Source organism: Drosophila persimilis, unplaced genomic scaffold, assembly GCF_003286085.1.
Source record: "Drosophila persimilis strain 14011-0111.01,24,50 unplaced genomic scaffold, DperRS2 tig00000579-arrow-pilon, whole genome shotgun sequence".
In the NCBI taxonomy this organism is placed as follows: Eukaryota; Metazoa; Arthropoda; class Insecta; order Diptera; family Drosophilidae; genus Drosophila; species Drosophila persimilis.
In genome coordinates this window covers 414079-431880 of record NW_020825322.1, presented here as the reverse complement: position 1 = coordinate 431880, position 17802 = coordinate 414079, and the positions used below count along the sequence as shown (strand labels likewise).

The following is a 17802-nucleotide window of genomic DNA, read 5'->3' as shown; positions in this document are numbered from 1 at the left end:
GCAAAATTTGGTTGTGATAGCTTTAAAACAGAGACTGGCTAGTTTCCGCATATATGTATTGGAGCTAGATGACAAACATTTCCTCAGTTCTATAATATTCTTTTCCCTAGGGTATGCAGAATGTTGCTGGCCATACAAATTGAATGTTGCCAACGTAAAAACTAAATTGGTTACATCCATGTTGCTGCAGCAACATGTTTTAAAATACATTTTTGAAACGATGAAGATTTTTAAGTAAAATACAAGATGCCCATTTACAAGGTAAAAAAAGGTAAGGAAAACAGAAAAAGGCCCCAGAATCTAGAGCGCATATTTTGCACCCCAATTGTTAACAACCATACTGTTAACAAGGCTTCTAACCATTCTCAGCAGATCAAACGCGGTGAGGTGAGGTTAATAAAAACATGTAATGTTGCTGGGAATTTTCCTCATTGTCAATACCTCTTCTTTTTACCCCCAGTTACATTGGGCCAGACAGCCGTTATTTTGGCATCAATTCGAAAAATAAAGTTAAATATTTGAAAGTCGGTACAGTTGATTGTAATGAAATACATGTAAACTAATCAAAATTTCGCAAAATAGCCATTAAAAATGCATTCCGTTGAATTGTACATATTACTACCGCATTTTGGGAAGCTCCTTTGTATTTAAAGGATCAAATGACGTTTCATTTCATGACTACTTAGGTTTAATGCTCTGACTTTATTTCTTTAAACCTTAAACTGAATATCAAAATCGAAGAAAATAATTTCTGATCATGGACAGAGAACGATTAACGATTAATATGTAGCAAATGTGTAGTTAGCGTGTAGTTGCCATGTAAGCAAATAAATATAGTGAAAATGTTTGTTTGAACTTTATTTTATAAATAATCCAATAAAGATGAGAACTTAAAATTATCTCGTCTTGTAGTAGCGAGTTAAGAGCAAACCGAATATCAAAATCGACGAATATGAATAATTCGCCGTTAAATTTACGGTATATTTCGGTATATTTCTCAGGTCAGTCCGTTTTTTTAATTGGTCTTCATTTTTTGTGACCAATAAAAAACGTCCAAAATGTTCGTCATAACGATAACGATTTTCGAGGAATATGATTTACGATCCTTCTTGATGAATTTTAGCGCAGTTTAGGTGAAAGAAATCGTGGGTGTGTTTTTTTAGTCATTTGCGAACAGTTTTCACCTGTTTAAATAAAAGGGGTTAAGAGGGCTAAGCTAATATTTTCCATCGGTATATTTCCGGTATATTTCGAAAATGAGACGGTATATTTCGGTATATTTCCGAGAATCAGACCGTATTCTTATCCAAAAATCCCTAGCTGGCTGCACTCAGCATGCGGAAATAAATAAATAACTGACATATTTATTTTAATTTATAGCTGGGAACTGGGAAATAGTTTCATTTTATTTTCATTACGTACGTAACTTGTTCGCTTTCGTTTCGGAAACAAAAAAGTTTAGAAATTGTGCAAACACAAACGCATTGATTTACTTCTTTTATAGAGGCTCTGGCGTGTTGCATGCTGAACGCTGAACGCGCCGCGACAATAGAGCAAGCATTATTTCACGCGCAAAATCCTTTTGGTCCATCACCTTGAAATCTTTCCGCTCAATTCCCTCTTTTTGTTTTTTTTTGTTTTTTTGTTTTTCGGTTTTCCCACAGCGCGTGGGCAGCAAAAAAAAAAAAACTGCCAACAAAACAAAAAACCCACACTCCACACGGAAGCAGCGCGCAAGCCCCTACCGAGTGGCCCCGTCGTCGTTGTCGTCGGTGCGTGCGAGGGTAAGAAGAACAAGAAGAAGAAGCGTAAGCAGAAGCAGAAACACGGCGAAAACACCGTGTCCGCCGCCACAATTACAATTTTGCACAGAACAGCAGCCACTGTGACCGCGTCATGAGCGTGGACACGTATGCGCCCAGCTCGGCGCTGTCGTTCCTGGATATGGACGACAACGAGTTGCTGCCTGGTGCCGACACGCAGCCGACCCAGTACGACTACCGTGACTTCACCATGCCCTCGAACTCACAGAGCCAGACCCAGGGCGAGCTGTTGGAGATAACTGTGAGTGTCTCGCATGTGTATGTGTATGTGTGTGTGTGTGTGTGTGTGTGTGTGTTAGCAGCAACAGCAGCTGTCACAAAGCTGGCTCTGGCCTTTGACTAACATTTAATACACTTCCATACATATATACATACATATGTCTGCAATTTATACATATATCTTTCATATTTAACACTTTCACGCACAATATATACTTTATACAGCGCCGTCGCTCGGTTGGAGAGATGCATCCACGTTTGGCCAGCATCACGAACGATCTCGGGGACTTGCAGTTCGAGGAGGAGGACGACGAGCATGGCGGTTCGTTTGTGAAGGAGCTGCCGCCGCATGCCTGCAAGTACTGTGGCATCCATGATCCGTCCACTGTGGTCATGTGCAACAACTGCAAGAAGTGGTTCTGCAACGGCCGTGGCAGCACCTCCGGCTCCCACATCATCAATCATCTGGTGCGCGCCAAGCATCGTGAGGTGACGCTCCATGCCGACGGGCCCCTGGGCGAGACCGTGCTCGAGTGCTACTCGTGCGGCGTCCGCAATGTCTTTGTCCTGGGCTTCATTCCGGCCAAGGCCGACTCTGTGGTGGTTCTTCTCTGCCGCCAGCCATGTGCGGCCCAGAACTCGCTGAAGGACATGAACTGGGATCAGGACCAGTGGAAGCCGCTGATAGCTGATCGCTGCTTTCTGCCCTGGCTGGTGAAGCAGCCCAGTGAGCAGGGCCAGTTGCGCGCACGTCAAATTTCCGCTGCGCAGATCAACAAGCTGGAGGAGCTCTGGAAGGACAACATCGACGCCACGTTCCAGGATCTGGAGAAGCCTGGCATTGACTCGGAGCCCTCCCAGGTGCTGCTGCGCTACGAGGACGGCTACCAGTACGAGAAGACATTCGGGCCGTTGGTGCGCCTTGAGGCCGACTACGACAAGAAGCTGAAGGAGTCGGCCACCCAGGAGAACATCGAAGTGCGCTGGGATGTGGGCCTCAACAAGAAGACCATCGCCTACTTCACCCTGGCCAAAACGGACTCGGACATGAAGCTGATGCACGGCGACGAGCTGCGTCTCCGGTACGTGGGCGAGATGTACAGTCCGTGGAACGAGATCGGACATGTGATTAAAGTGCCTGACAATTTTGGTGACGACATCGGCCTGGAGCTGAAGTCATCCACCAATGCCCCGGTCAAGTGTTCCAGCAACTTTTCGGTGGACTTTATCTGGAAGTGCACCTCCTTTGACCGCATGACGCGCGCCCTCCGCACCTTTGCGATGGACCGCCAATCAGTGTCGAATTTTATTTACTCGCGCCTGCTGGGCCATGGCCGACCCGATGCCAACGATGATGTGCTCTTCCGCGGCGCCCAGCCGAAGCTGTTCAGCGCCCCCAACTTGCCGGACCTAAATCGCAGTCAGGTGTACGCCGTGAAGCATGCCCTGCAGCGACCCTTGAGCCTTATCCAAGGTCCCCCTGGCACTGGCAAGACCGTCACCTCTGCCACCATTGTGTACCAGCTGGTGAAGCAGCACGGCGGCACTGTCCTCGTGTGTGCGCCCAGCAACACGGCCGTCGATCAGCTTACAGAGAAGATCCATCGCACCAATCTCAAGGTGGTACGCGTCTGTGCCAAGAGCCGCGAGGCCATCGACAGTCCGGTCAGCTTTCTGGCGCTGCACAATCAGATCCGCAGCATGGAGACCAACACGGAGCTGAAGAAACTGCAGCAGCTCAAAGACGAAACTGGAGAGCTGAGCTCCGCGGATGAGAAGCGCTACCGTAATTTGAAGCGCGGCACCGAAAACCAACTGCTGGAGGCCGCCGACGTCATCTGCTGCACCTGCGTGGGCGCCGGCGATGGCCGCTTGTCGCGCATCAAATTTACTTCCATTTTGATTGACGAATCCATGCAGTCCACAGAGCCCGAGTGCATGGTGCCCGTGGTTCTGGGAGCCAAGCAACTGATTCTAGTCGGCGATCACTGCCAACTGGGGCCGGTGGTCATGTGCAAGAAGGCCGCTCGCGCTGGCCTTTCGCAGAGTTTGTTCGAACGTCTGGTGGTGCTGGGCATACGACCGTTTCGCCTCGAAGTGCAATATCGCATGCACCCAGAGCTGTCGCAGTTTCCCTCGAACTTCTTCTACGAGGGATCGCTGCAGAATGGCGTGTGCGCCGAGGATCGACGCCTCAAGCTGGACTTTCCCTGGCCGCAACCGGAGAGGCCAATGTTTTTCCTCGTCACCCAGGGACAAGAGGAGATTGCCGGCTCGGGCACATCGTTTCTCAATCGCACCGAGGCGGCCAATGTGGAGAAGATTACGACGCGCTTCCTGAAGGCGGGCGTCAAGCCCGAACAGATCGGCATCATCACCCCCTACGAGGGACAGCGGGCGTATCTGGTGCAGTACATGCAGTATCAGGGCAGCCTTCACTCGCGCCTCTACCAGGAGATTGAGATTGCCAGCGTGGATGCGTTCCAGGGGCGCGAGAAGGACATCATCATTATGTCGTGTGTGCGATCCAATGAGCGTCAGGGCATTGGATTCCTTAACGATCCGCGACGCCTGAATGTGGCCCTGACCCGTGCCAAGTACGGCATCATCATTGTCGGTAATCCCAAGGTCCTGGCCAAGCAACAGCTGTGGAATCATCTGCTCAACTTTTACAAGGATCGCAAGGTGCTGGTCGAGGGCTCACTGAACAACCTCAAGGAGTCCCTCATCCACTTCCAGAAGCCCAAGAAGCTCGTGAATACCATGAACATGGGCGCCCATTTTATGTCCACAATGGTGGCCGATGCCAAGGAGGTGATGGTCCCTGGGTCTGTCTACGATCGCAGCGGCTCCTACAATCAGAGCCGTCCCATCGCCTCCGCCTCCAATCAGGGGCATCAGCATCAGAACGGTGGCCATTTCGGGAGTCCCTATCATAGCTCCCCCCTGGGGTATGGGGCTCCCAGCAGCATCGGCAGTGCTGGTTCCATGGCGCCAGCCCTAGGCGGAGGAGGAGCCGGCGGCAATGGCAACGGAGGAGGAGGGAATGGCAACAACAACTATGGAAACGCTTCAAACAGCATCTCTGCGGGTAGCGGAGGTGCCGGAACCGGCAACAATTGGACCAACGCCCAGCAGCCTCTCATGCAACACGATTCGATTAGCTATATATCGAACGAGCATGGAGCGGCCGCCCTCAACAACATGCCCGTGCCAGTGGGCATGTTCATGAACATGAGCAATCTGCCGCCGCGGTTCTACAATCAGCATCAGCAGGCCATATCGGCGGCCAAGCAGAACCGTGGCCTGCCGCCGCCCCCATCGTCGACGGGAGGTAATTTCGCCATGACTGGGGGCCCCGGCAATGGACCCAATCCTGGGCCCAACGTTGGCAACGGTTCAGCCAGCAGCAGCAACCACTTGGGCGGCGGGGGCAGCAAGAAGAAGTTCCCAAAGAACCGTGGAGCGGATCTGGCACAGTCCGTCAGCACTGGGACACCCTTCAGCCAGCAGCCGGCATCGATGTCCCTGCAGATGACCCAGCCCGGTGGCTATACGCTGTCACAGCAGCCAGAGATGTCACAGGATTATGGGCAGATCTCCCAAATGGATGGATTGCTCTCCCAAGATGTGTCCTTCAGTGTGGTATGTGATTGATTGATTGATTAAGGAAGAGAGGTACAGTTTTCTTCGTTTTGTTGCAGTCGGGCGAACGCAGTTTGAATCAGTTCTCGCAGCCTTATTGAGAATCCGGCAAGAGGAGCAACAAGACCCACAGACGAATGAATACCAGAAATTACCAGGGAAAAACACACACGAAACAACAAGAACAGAAAGAACAAAAACACTCAGTTTTTTGGACGACATCAATCAAATGCAGGAGCAGGAGCAAAAGGCAGCAGCTGCAGGCAGCAGAAAGCGCAAAAGCAGGAGAGAAAAACAGGAGAAGAAAACGACAAACCGGATACTTAGAACATCTTTTGGGCACACCATGATTCAGAGTGGAAAAGCCAAGAGACGGACGACACCACACACACACACACACACACACCATAGAAGTGAGACACCGAATTTGGGGGAAAGCAGACAAACAGAGAGGAAAGCAGACACAGCGGCCGCCGCAGCGCTCCAATAATATGGGGAGTATTGCCACGGAGACGGACCGGATCTGAGAAACTGCTGCAGCAGACACTGGCGGCGACGTTAACGACAAAACGCGCCCGAAAAGCAGATGGGGGCAGGCCACAAACACACAAATGTGGGCCATACAGAGGACCTTGCCCACCCACACGCCCGCCAACACCCCCCCGGTACACTTGCGTACACAAAAATGGATGATAATGGATGTTGATGATGTTGCCGATGCCCTGTCGAATGGCAGGGTTTTTCGTTTTTATACACAAAACTGCTCCACGGCGGACTCTTTGCGTGGAGCCCCCGAAAACCCGCCTTAAGGACACGAATTGCAACACGAGTTTTTTGTTGCGGCTCACCTTCAGTACAATTCTTCTTCAGCTCCCCTTCTATCCCAAAAAACTTACACTCACAAAAACCATTCAAGCCTTTCTGTTGTACACACTTTGTAGATCTTTGAATTCTGTATGCATTCGTTGCCCCAGACACACACACACACAGACACACCCCCCCACACCCACACAGAAAGATACTTTTTATAGAAAAGAAGAAACTAAAGAAAGAAAAAACTAAAAACAATTTCAAACAAACAAACAAAAAGCAATAACAAATCAGGAAATACCTAGATAGTCGATGGTTAAGCAAAATTTTCAATCACATGGGAACGCTGGCGGCCCCAAAAACAAAATCATAGGCTGCCAAAAAATAAATAAAACAAAAAACGAAAACACATCCGACGTCAAACGGTACAGACGGAAATGATGATGATTATCTATAGGATAAGCGTGTGTGATCTTCCAACAACACCCCACCCCCCCGCCCCCCCTCCCCAACCAACCCCACAAAACACCCGAACCGAATCAACCCACACAAAGCGCCGCAGGATCAGGAACGGAACAAAGACAGGTGTGGACCGGACCGGACCGAGCGACCAAATCGGATCTGGATGGAGTGGAGGACACAGAGACTACAGAGTTTTTGCACGAAACGAAATATGCAAAACCCCTGTTGTGCGATGCGATTGTTGTTTTTAAAACGATATAGATGAATGGATGATGGTATATTTTTTCTACTACATAAAAAAAGAGCAGGTGAAGTTGATTCGTTCCACCCCCCAACAAAAAAAAAAACAAGAAAATTGAAAACAGAAAAACAAATATGTAACGGACCCAGAAGAAAGCACACAATAAAATGGTTGTATTTCAATAATGCATTTTATTGTTGTTTTCGGCGGGCAAAAAGAAACATTTCAATAAATAATTACAATTTTTATTTGCGACAAAACCAAAAACGACTGTGTGCTATTTCTATTGGATTTGGTTGGGTTTGATCTCTGAAAAAAAGAGAGGTACTTTCAATAGCTCTACATTGTTCGGTTTTAGAGGAAAGTTCAACATGGCGACTCCTCCTCAAGAAACCTGCAACTGAAGTCAGCAAAGGAGCCGGATTTCATTTTCCTCGAATATCATACATCTTTCCTGCACTTTCGCCCCTCGGTCGCAGGATGTCTGCGTTCCTGCCTGGTGGATCCGCGCATAACAGCCTTCTGCGAGTGTCGCTTGGGCCACTTGATGGTGGAGTCGTTGCATATCCACGCTTCAAGAAGCGTGCTCTCGGCGATCGGTGGTAGGTTTGTGTTCAAAATGAGTATAAGATTCACAGTCGAGATGTACAACCTTTTAGGGATTCAACCTTTCTGTAGATAAAACTACGAAAAAGGATCAGCGGTTGCAGTGGACCGCCCAGTATGATAGGTTTTTCTGTAGATTTTGGAAATAAAAAACCCATTTATTGCCACATAGCCATTAAGAGAACATTCTGCATGGCCTCTACAGGACCCTTCCGATCAGGTGTTCCTTTTGGACTGTATGCCTTTGAAGGCTACGTACTGGGCCTCCTCTTTCTTCCCTCTGTAATTCCAATAATCAAGACTTCGTTCGGTGTTTTTGTGTTTATTTGGATTGGAACAGTTTCGGATGACATTTAAAAAGAGTAAGACATGCCATCGGAGCGGGACTATGGCTCCACGTGGTGGTGTGTTTACAATAATTTGAATTGGAATTATTTGCATTAACATTTTTGTGTATAACAGTATAAATAATGAAAGGGGTGGTGAGAATAACATTTAACGAAATATGAGCGATTAAAATTCAAAGGATATGCGGGAAACACAGAGGCAATAATTCTTTCAGATCGCTTTGCGTTGCTTGAGGAGTCCCGAAAATCTTTGAATAATAATTTACAAAATTTTTTTTTAATACATGAATTTTGTTTGTTTGTTGGTGTTGTTTTTCCAATTATGGAGAGTTTTTAAGTGTTTTTATCTGCAAAAAGATGAGATTTATGTGTGTTAAAAAAATGTTGTGTTTGTTCGCTGCTGGACGAGTGCTTTGGTATCTAATTACAAGACGAGACAACATCAAACATCAAACATAAAAATATAGTCTTTTTAACCCTGCCATCGATTGCAATATCACATATTTTGTATCTTTAGTTAGAAAATAAGCTGCGGTTCCGTATAATACCCTACAGATGGACATAAAAACAGTGTGGAGTGTGGCTATAAAATTTCTGTTCTTATAAAGGGGTTTCCTTAAATTGTTATTATAGCAGCTACTCTTCAGCATAAATACAAGTATCATATCTACTACCCTACAAGTGGCATCCCCCTATCCTATCATTGACTATTGAATGGCTTTGGTTTTACAAGGATCTTATAAGGAATATTGTTCATGCATCACATTTAAAGAAATTACATGAAAATATAACGTGTAGGTATAGCATTCACAATAACATTGGCAACATTAACGGGACGTATCACATTACGGTTACGTTCCCCCCCAGTTATCGGCGAGATATTTTTGTTTTTATTCCTGTGTCTGTTGCGAACTGCAGCTGCAGATCGTCCTCCGCCGAGAGGCCGGCCACGGAAGGCCATCCCAATACGATTATATACCCACCCAGAGGTCGGCGACATGTTGGTGTTGATGTGGTTGTTTCTGCCAGCTGCAGTAGCAGCAGAGGTGGATCCTCCAGCTCCAGCTCCTCCTCCTCCAGCACCGCGTGACTGGCCCTGGGCATGGCCATGGCTATATTGTGGCTGATTTGCAAATTGATTTCCCAAGAAAAAGGGACTAAACACTGAGTTAATATCCAGCGTCTGCTCCACGGCACGGGCTGAGGCCACGAAGGTGGCCTTGACACGCTCAAATGTGGCAAAATCGTAGACAGAACGTGCCGTGTTCGATAGATCGAATGGCTCCTCAATATTCAGCTCCTTCCACTGGTAGGCATCATTCTTATTGCTCTTGGCCAGGCGACAGGCAGACACTGGCAGAACGCCGCCGGTGCGCACCGAAATGGCATGGTTGCGAAAGCTAAAAGAAACCAAAAAGCACAGATAATACATATGATATTTTCAAAACAAGCATCGATCAAATCGATCACACAACTCACTCAAAGCAGCTGTAGTACTTGAAGAATCCTTGAAATAGCTCTCCGAGCGTCTGATGGTTTTGTGTGGGATACGGATCGATGGTTTCGATCAGGTTCAAATCGAAGCAATCCTGCTGCCCGAGCTGAAACTTTTCCGGATATAGTGTCTGCAAACAGGGCAGCACGTGGGGGGTGCAGCCATTCTGTAGATAGTGTAGGACCATCAATACCAGCGAATAGCTGGAAATGGTCATGCGTTTGGCATCGTTTATGTCATGATATTGGGCCCATAGCTTCACCACAACAACCAAAGGACGTGTGCGCCAATCAACTAAAGGACCAAAACAGCCATTAGAGGTGTATCATCTATTGTGGGTGTGACTTACGCTGTGCATACAGTTGTAACAGATAGGTGTTCATGATTCCCACGCAATTATTAAAATTCAAATCCACTTCAATCTCATTGAGTATATCCTTGAAGCGCAATATTGGAACACGCGCCTCAATCAAATTGAAATCACGAAAGACAACTACAAAAGGACACACTTTCTTAGAGACTGGTGCTGCCACCGCTGCTGTTGCGGGTGTTTACTTACCTGTCTTCCTGAGCACAGACTGGAACAGATTCAGAATCATCAATGCCTCCGCACGCTTCTCATTCTGCATATCGCTTTGATAGTGATGTGCATGTGGATGGGCATTCTGCCCTTGATGCTGGTGCTGGTGCTGCTGATAATGGTGCAGCCGATGATGCGAATGCAAATGCGGTGGCCCGCCCAGCAGGCACATATCAATGTCGGATGTATCCGTGCCAAAGCCAGTGATGGTCGAGCCCACCAGCCAAATGCGATACTTGGCAAACATTGGCTAAAAAATTGGTAGAACATTGTACTTTCAAATGCGTTTGTGTGCTCTGGTGTACTCACGGCCATCCATAGCAATAGAAAGCGCCACAGACGCATCTTAATCTTGAATTTTCTTGTGGTCTGCTGGGCTCGAAGGAAGCGCTCCCATATCTGCATCGACAGCTTGTCGAATTTGGAGTTGCAAAGAAGTTCCTCTGGCTGCACGGTCAGCTCCATGTTGCGCGCTTGTGTCAGGAAGCGATCTGGCGGCAAGATGACCTCGTACCAGGGAAGGTTACTGGATATTGGCGATGTCGGTACATGATGCGACAGCGATGGGTTAAAAGCGGCGCCAGCGACGTTCATATTGTGGCCGTGCATATGTGCCCGGTGGTGTACGGCTGTTCCGGCGTTTGAGGCAGCAGCGCGCTGCGACGGGGATAGCGACGGACCTATCAATCTAAACATTAAACACAATTTAAATCTATGTTTATAAAGCAGCAAAAAAAAACTTTTTTCTAGTCACGATCCGCACAGTTCAACGAATAAAGAAAAACTGATTTTACTGACTCGGTTTGCGTTAGAATCAACTATAACCAAGTCGAAGCCTACTCTTTAAGACAGAATTCACTTTCGCTTGTGCTAAAATTCTCTGTTTCTAGTGCATTTTTGGGGCCTACTTGGATCGGGGAGAAATGTCAACAGGCGATGACAGCAAACCGCTCGGCAGAGCAGAGGCATCACGGGACCCTGGTAGATTGACACAAAAACGCCTGCAGACTCTTAATCCCTCACAGTGACTTCAGCAGAACTTGAAGGGACGAGGAAGGGGAGAAGTCGGTTCTGGCATTGCCCGGCTTTGGCAAATCGTAGACCGCGGCTTCTTGGGGCCTTTTTCCTCACGGACATTTCAAGCCAGGGATGGGAATTCTTCCGAGCTTTCACTATAACCTAACATAACCTGAATCGGGTACCGCCAATCGATTCTGGCCTTAAAAATGTATACCAAGCGTTCACTCGACTACAAATTGATTCGCAATAGTATCCCAAATACTTGGTTTTTCTTGGAAAATGTTCTTAATTCTTATTTCTTATTTCGCATAAATTATTCTGCATAAAGCGCGATTGAAAGACCCCTTTCTTTTCATTTCTATCGATTGAAATTCGATTTGATTAGCGAGGCTTGGGGGTTATCGGGCGGCTCGACCGCAGTCGAGGTAACTCGGAGACAGATCTAACCAATGTGATGGTCCTCTAAATAATCCTCTAAACCATCCCGCGGCCAGGCCTTTGTAATGAGTAGCGGTCTCCCCAGCTCCAGGTCCTCGAAGGACCCTACGAGCTACGGCCTTCCTCCTTCTGCAGCTTTCAGCCTTTTTTATGCATTTATATTTGAGGAATAGAACGTGTTGTTTTTTGAGACCGACTCACCGGCTGCTGTTGCTACTCCAATGGGACTCACTCCCGAGGGAGGAGGAGTTGGAGGACAGGGTAGGCGAAACGGAGCGGTGTCCAGGCACGCTGTGGGGCGACACAGTGGGTGGGTAGCAGGGGGAGCTTGGATGCGGCCACACTCCAGCAGGCGGTGGCGGCGGAGGTGCCGGATTGGCATACGCCTCGCCAAAGTGAAAGAACAGCTGCTGTGGCGGCTGTCCCTTGAGGCTGTGTGGCGGTGGCGGCTGCTGCTGGATGAGGAATGGCACACCTGAAGGAAAGTTGGGACTGTGGCTAGCCGCCGCCTGCTGTTCGCCCGTGGCCGTTCCGCTGGCAGCCGCCGCTGTGATGGCCTCGTCCAGCTGGGCGCAGCTTATCATATTGGTGGGCGTTGTGCCCGGCGAATGGCTGTGGCCACTGCTATCCATCGGCGAGAGCAGGGCCAACGGCAGTGGCGGCGGGGGCACAAACATATTCCTGGCCACAGGAATGGCCACTGGTGCGGTGGTGCCCAGTACAGACGGTGACGAGGCCGTTGTTAGGGTGATGCTTGGCTTCGACAGCAGCGACAGTTTCCCAGCGGCCGGTGAGATAACAGTTGTCGGGGCCCCGCCAGGAGCTGTGGTAGCTGCTGCTGCTGCGGCTTTTCCTCCTCCTATTTTGGCTGCTGCTCCTTCGCTGCAGGCATCCTTATCCACATTTACGTAGGTGAGATTGTACAGATTCTGATGCTCGTAGCTGGTCGGCGTGGTTGCCGCCCCCCCACTCTCACCGATCACCGCATGGTAGTGATGCTGGTAGTATCCATTCTTCCCGCCATTCCCGCCCTGAATGCGTCGATGCATTGCATTGAAATTGCTACTGGGCAATATCTCAATGGACTTTTGAGGGCCAACGATGCTTTCGGAACTGTAGTGCATTTTCTTGTTGTTGTTCCCATGATTGTCGCTGTGCTTACGCCGAAAATGGGTGCTAGTCCCATGCTGCTGCTGCTGCTGCTGCTGTTGGGCATGCTGCTGCTGCTGCTGCGCCTGCGCCTGCTGCTGGTAATGCTGATAGAGGTATTGTGCATTCCTATAGCGATGCTGTTGGTAGCCACCGCTCCCTGCTCCTGCTCCTCCTCCTCCTGTTGCTGGATGCCTGCCAAAGCTGTTGTTGCTGCCGCTGTTTTTGTCGGTGCTGTTGGTGTTGCTGTTGTTGTTGCTGCTGCTGTTGGCTTCCGGCAGGAGTTCCTTTTGCAAAAACGAGGCTATTGTCAGCTGCTTGGGCTGTGGATAATAATATTGATAATAGTTTTGCTGATGTTGCTGATATCCACCCCCAGAGTTGCGTCTCTGGTCGTAGGACAGTCCCTGCTGTTGCTGTTGCTGCTGCTGTTGTTGCTGTTCCACAGCCAGTGCCTCCTTCTGGCTGGCCACAGTCATTCCCACTTGCTGCTTGAGAACGGAAATTAGAAAGTGAAATTTATTCTCGTTTAAGGAGCTTTACTCACATTCTTCATTTGATTGGTGGGCTGCTGTGGATAGTTGGTCTTCCAGAAGCTCAATGGCTGCTGCCGGGGTGGTCTCGCTGCCTTCAGGCTCTCTCCAGCTCCTGCTGCTGATGCTGCTGCTGCTGCTCCTGCTAGCTGCTTCCCTTCCCCCGTTTCACCAGTCTCTGCATCCTCGTTGGGACTGGTAGAGCTAGAGCTATTGCTGCAGAGACTTGTGGCCGCTGTGGTTGTGGTTGAGGAGGCCTCCGTTGAGGAATCGGGACTGCTGCGATAATACGACGATGTCGACTCTATGGATGTGGAGGGAGAGCTGCGTTTCTTGTTGTTGTTGTTCAGCCATTTGCTTGATGTTTTCTGGCTATTATTGTTATTATTGCCATCACTCAGCTTGCAGTCGGACATTTGTTGCTGTATTATATTTTGATTTTTCATTAACAAATTATTGTTGTTAAGATTTTGCTGCTGTTGCTGCTGCTGTTGGTAGTAGGACGATTGCTGCTGCTGCTGCTGCTGTAAATTGCTGTTACTACCAAAATATTTCTTTCTGGCCAACGAGTGACTGTGATTCGTATAGAGCATCTGTGGTTTCTGCTGCTGCTGATGCTGTTGATTTTTAGTGTTGCTGGCGGCCTCGTTGAGGCCATTTATGCTAGTGATGCTGTTGTGGTAGCTCGTCACCTGCCTCAGCAGATTCGATGTCTTGTTGTTGTATTTTCCGTTGTACTTCAGATTGGAGCCAGGACGGAATTCTCGCTGCTGCTGCACGGGCAGTGCGCTGCACCCAGCGGTGGCAGCGGTGCTCGTGGCAGCGTCGGCGGCGGCTACTTCTGCGGCGACAAAGATCTTCATGTCGTCTCTTTGGGTGGCATACATTAGGGGATACCCTTATGTTCGTTCCGTGGGTGGGGCTAGAAGCAGTGGTATCGTTTCGTGGTTTTCCTTTCTTTTCTTTTGTGGAATAAAATTGGGATCCCAGCACGAACTGCTTTTTTGTGTGTGTTGGCTTAAGGACTATGTTTTTGGTTTTTTGTTTTTTTTTTTTAAGTTAAGTGTAAAATATTTTAGTTTTTTCTTTCTTTTTTTGTAATAAATATATTTTAATATTTTTTTCCTTGCTTTTTTGTGTTTTTTTTATGTTGTGGATAATTATTTTACATATATATTATTTGTTTTTTTTTTTTTAAATATTTTTTTTTGTGTATTTTATAATTGCTTTTTTATTATAATAATTTTCATTTCAGATCTGTTCGATTTTTGGAGGAAAAATATAATTTTTATTGACCGTCACTTGTTTTACGCCCGCCAGTGTACGTACGGGTACCGTTAGATTTCAAGTGTGCTGCAAATGGCATTCACACACATACACATGCACACGCACTGTTTTCGTTTTGTCTATCCTCTTCCTGACTCCTCTCCTTCTTCTATCGTTCTATCTCGTTCCGTAGCGTTGTGTGCAAAGACGCGGCACCACAAAGTGCCGTTACATACAAAATGAAGAAACGCTAAGCGGTAATTCTGCTTGGAGTAGGAGGTGCGGTGTAAGCGAATGAAACAAACACAAGCGCGCGGGGGCTGGGCCGCAGATCCTTACTTTGCCAAAAATATATGAATTTTATAATTTATCATTTACGCGGGCCTGGCCAAAACGGTGCTATTTCTTGTTGTGCGTCGTCGTCTGGTTCACACTGCTCCGTTTTTGTTTTTCATGGGATGGGATTTTTCTAATACACAATTGCCACATCAAATCAAACATTTATAAAATCTAAAATTTTCGCTCCGACCCGCTTTAAACCAACTAAGCCATCGAATGTAAATGATGGGGATATCGCACAAACGTTTCCGCGATCTGTTATCGATATTGTTATAATTGTATATTCTATCCGTATTGGCGCCAGCATTAAAATTCAAGCAAATTGCTCAATTATGCGAGCTTCCATATAGCGAATCTCAATAGAATTAATTTTTGCAGAAATAAATTCGTTATACTAAAAACTTCGTTGTGTGGAAGCTCGTAAAAGAGAAATTCGACTGCATTTCCTTTCACAATCATTCATTTATTATTAACCTTTTTTGTGAACTTTTAGTACCTCCTTCTGCTGCAAAATAGCAAATTTAGGTAGTTTAACAATTTGGCTTCAGGCTTATTTAAACTATAACTAACTCCTGACAGAGGCTAAGGGGTATAATCAGTATCGATTCAACAGGCTATTCCAGAAGAGGCGGGCCGGCAGCATGGTGTCACGTCCCACACAACCTTTGTGGGTAAGCCTGGAAAGAAATGCAAGTTGACGAGGAGGAACAAATAGGATAGACTTAAGGACTTACAGAAAATCAGCGCGTCGCAGTCGCTCCAGGTAACCATCGGTGGCCACGGCGGACAGAAAGATCTTGCGCACCGGACGCGGCACTTGATCGCGCAGCTGCCGGGCCAGCTTCAGATGTGTATTGGCCGCACTGGCCACCTCGAAGATGCATTCCTCTACGCCCTTGTCGTCACTCTTGCTGCGCAATATGCGCTCCTGACTGACCCCGTGCCGTACAAGCACTTCGAGGGGCACACAGACCGCCTGCTGACGTCCCGCATGTGGTATGGCCCTCAACAGGGTGGCTATGCCCTGAGCCTTGCCCAGATGGGAGGCAGCATGATCGACTTGCAGGTCTTTAGCGCCGCTCACCTCCACCAGCAGATGCAGCAGGGAAGAAAAAGCCTGCTCAGCGTATTCTTCCAGTTCCCGCATCGATTCGAACGCCTGATTGGGAGGACGCTCGCGGGCCGTGACCAGGCGACGCAGATAGATTTTGTTGAGCTTGCGGGTCCCTACGGCGTGCTTTAATTCCCGCAGAACTGGCTGGTCCTTCACATAAGACTGCTGGGAGTCCAGCTCGAAGCATTTGTCTATGGAATCGTACCAGAACTTGAGACGCAGCTTTGCAATTTGCGGCTCTATTTGCTATGGAGTGGTAGAGAAGGCCCTTAGAGCTGATGGTTACCCAAGAAATGGCAAACACAACTTACGTGTCCGCTGACTGACCGAGAGACCTCAACGTTAAAGGCACGCAGGGCAAAGGCAGCTCGACGCAGTTCCCGCGGCAGCAGCAAGGTGCTCAAATAGTTTTCATAGTCATATTTCCTAGGGACAAGAGATAGTTACAGCAGACAATCCTCGAGTGCCCACGTAATTCCAACTTACTCTACCAGGCCCATGCAGTACTTGGAGCCGAATCCATTCTTATCTGGCTCGACGGGCTCTGTCCTAGCCGGCTGGCCACTCGCGCACTTGGCGGCGAGACATTGTCCAGTACTTGCATTAAGTAACAATTGGTTATTCCAATTTCGTACCAGGCGCCTCATCTGTTACCGCTGCTGCCCCTTCTTCTTCGTCGATGGAACAGATGTCCGGGTGCAGTGTTGCCAGATCGCTGCTAGCAGAAAGTGCTCGTAAACGCCAGAAAACATTTTCTAGAGATTTCTTTTATATTCAAATTCCATTTTTATTATTCAGAAGAATCTTTAATTCGCATTTAATAATATAAACTAAGCAGTTTATTGTTTTAAGTTTAAACATTAGTTTGAGTAAATTTGGTAAAGCCAGAACCAAAAAAAACGTTTCGAAAACCGTATGGCTAAAATAGAGCTAAGTTAATTCGTGGGTCAAATATGATGGTCAAACTTTACAGCGACCCCCATATCAGTTGTTCAATCGCATCCGCAGCAATCCGCTCAAATTTGAGTTTTAGAATGCTGCGTCATTAGTGCCACGATGGGCAAGATATGAATCTGATGTGGGAGTCATGTTATGGGTGCTGCTTAATCTGACTCATCCTGGGATATGCGCGACATCCGTTCATTAGTTGGAACTGGATGTCGCTACTATCCTCATCCGCCACCACCAGTAGGGGTGTTGCAGGACATAGAGTTCTGAATGCGGCCAATTCGTCGGTTCGGCCTTAATCCTTCGTTGCCCCCACCACTGCCACCTCCTCCTCCTCCGCCGCCGCCGCCGCCTCCTCCACCGCCTCCCCAACCGCTTCCTCCACCACGACGGTTATCATTGTTGCTCTTGCCGTCGAAGGGGGCCAGGAACGTCAGGAACCTGCAAGCAACTTGGCTTATTACTAGCCCATGGGAGAGCCACTTGAGTCACTTACAATTGCTTGATGATGTACCAGATTCTCAAAAATAATTCCACTATTCGCGGCCAGTCCCAGGGACGCTTCTCGCATACGCGACCATCTATAAACATAAACAACGTCTAGAACTCTAGGGTCCAAACATCGGGACGGTTATTTTTACTCACTGCGGTCGATGTACACCATGCTGCTGCGGTCCTGCGAACATGCAGGATTCTCCTAATGGCTACGATTATTTAACAAATTTTGGTTTTCCAACGCACAAAACAAAAACTAGTCAAAAAACGAC

General features: G+C 48.0%; 4 protein-coding genes across 4 annotated transcripts; 1 reads left to right on the top strand and 3 right to left on the bottom strand.

Moving 5' to 3' along the window:
* Window positions 1-1664: 1664 nt before the first annotated feature.
* Window positions 1665-6373, top strand: LOC6598302 (regulator of nonsense transcripts 1 homolog). The gene is made up of 3 exons (XM_002023468.2): window positions 1665-2064; window positions 2268-5687; window positions 5747-6373. The coding sequence occupies exons 1-3, from the start codon at window positions 1897-1899 to the stop codon at window positions 5786-5788; spliced, it is 3630 nt and encodes a 1209-aa protein (XP_002023504.2). The 5' UTR covers window positions 1665-1896; the 3' UTR covers window positions 5789-6373.
* A 1739-nt stretch (window positions 6374-8112) lies between these two features.
* On the bottom strand, window positions 8113-14398 carry LOC6598303 (poly(A) RNA polymerase gld-2 homolog B). The gene is made up of 8 exons (XM_026990526.1): window positions 13383-14398; window positions 11888-13323; window positions 10538-10916; window positions 10208-10478; window positions 9998-10141; window positions 9633-9942; window positions 9137-9553; window positions 8113-8500 (listed from the first exon to the last, which is right to left on the bottom strand). Exons 1-8 carry the CDS (start codon window positions 14229-14231, stop codon window positions 8497-8499), a joined length of 3810 nt encoding a protein of 1269 aa, XP_026846327.1. The 5' UTR covers window positions 14232-14398; the 3' UTR covers window positions 8113-8496.
* Window positions 14399-15415: 1017 nt separating this feature from the next.
* On the bottom strand, window positions 15416-16748 carry LOC6598304 (NADH dehydrogenase (ubiquinone) complex I, assembly factor 6 homolog). Its single transcript, XM_002023470.2, has 4 exons — window positions 16574-16748; window positions 16399-16513; window positions 15708-16333; window positions 15416-15650 (listed from the first exon to the last, which is right to left on the bottom strand). Exons 1-4 carry the CDS (start codon window positions 16732-16734, stop codon window positions 15569-15571), a joined length of 984 nt encoding a protein of 327 aa, XP_002023506.1. The 5' UTR covers window positions 16735-16748; the 3' UTR covers window positions 15416-15568.
* A 421-nt stretch (window positions 16749-17169) lies between these two features.
* Window positions 17170-17785, bottom strand: LOC6598305 (glycine-rich selenoprotein). Its single transcript, XM_002023471.2, has 3 exons — window positions 17681-17785; window positions 17532-17616; window positions 17170-17476 (listed from the first exon to the last, which is right to left on the bottom strand). Exons 1-3 carry the CDS (start codon window positions 17697-17699, stop codon window positions 17260-17262), a joined length of 321 nt encoding a protein of 106 aa, XP_002023507.2. The 5' UTR covers window positions 17700-17785; the 3' UTR covers window positions 17170-17259.
* Between the last annotated feature and the right edge of the window lie 17 nt (window positions 17786-17802).

Excerpts from the sequence above, each read along its gene's own strand:
- LOC6598302 (XM_002023468.2), top strand. The coding sequence starts at position 1,897 with ATGAGCGTGGACACGTATGCGCCCAGCTCGGCGCTGTCGTTCCTGGAT. Across the intron at positions 2,065-2,267 it reads GCGAGCTGTTGGAGATAACT|CGCCGTCGCTCGGTTGGAGA; the intron begins GTGAGTGTCTCG and ends TACTTTATACAG. Across the intron at positions 5,688-5,746 it reads AAGATGTGTCCTTCAGTGTG|TCGGGCGAACGCAGTTTGAA; the intron begins GTATGTGATTGA and ends GTTTTGTTGCAG.
- LOC6598303 (XM_026990526.1), bottom strand. The coding sequence starts at position 14,231 with ATGAAGATCTTTGTCGCCGCAGAAGTAGCCGCCGCCGACGCTGCCACG. Across the intron at positions 10,479-10,537 it reads TTCTATTGCTATGGATGGCC|CCAATGTTTGCCAAGTATCG; the intron begins GTGAGTACACCA and ends CCAATTTTTTAG. Across the intron at positions 9,943-9,997 it reads GTTACAACTGTATGCACAGC|TTGATTGGCGCACACGTCCT; the intron begins GTAAGTCACACC and ends TTGGTCCTTTAG.
- LOC6598304 (XM_002023470.2), bottom strand. The coding sequence starts at position 16,734 with ATGAGGCGCCTGGTACGAAATTGGAATAACCAATTGTTACTTAATGCA. Across the intron at positions 16,334-16,398 it reads CTCGGTCAGTCAGCGGACAC|CAAATAGAGCCGCAAATTGC; the intron begins GTAAGTTGTGTT and ends ACCACTCCATAG. Across the intron at positions 15,651-15,707 it reads CTGCGACGCGCTGATTTTCT|GCTTACCCACAAAGGTTGTG; the intron begins GTAAGTCCTTAA and ends ATTTCTTTCCAG.
- LOC6598305 (XM_002023471.2), bottom strand. Across the intron at positions 17,477-17,531 it reads TGGTACATCATCAAGCAATT|GTTCCTGACGTTCCTGGCCC; the intron begins GTAAGTGACTCA and ends AGTTGCTTGCAG.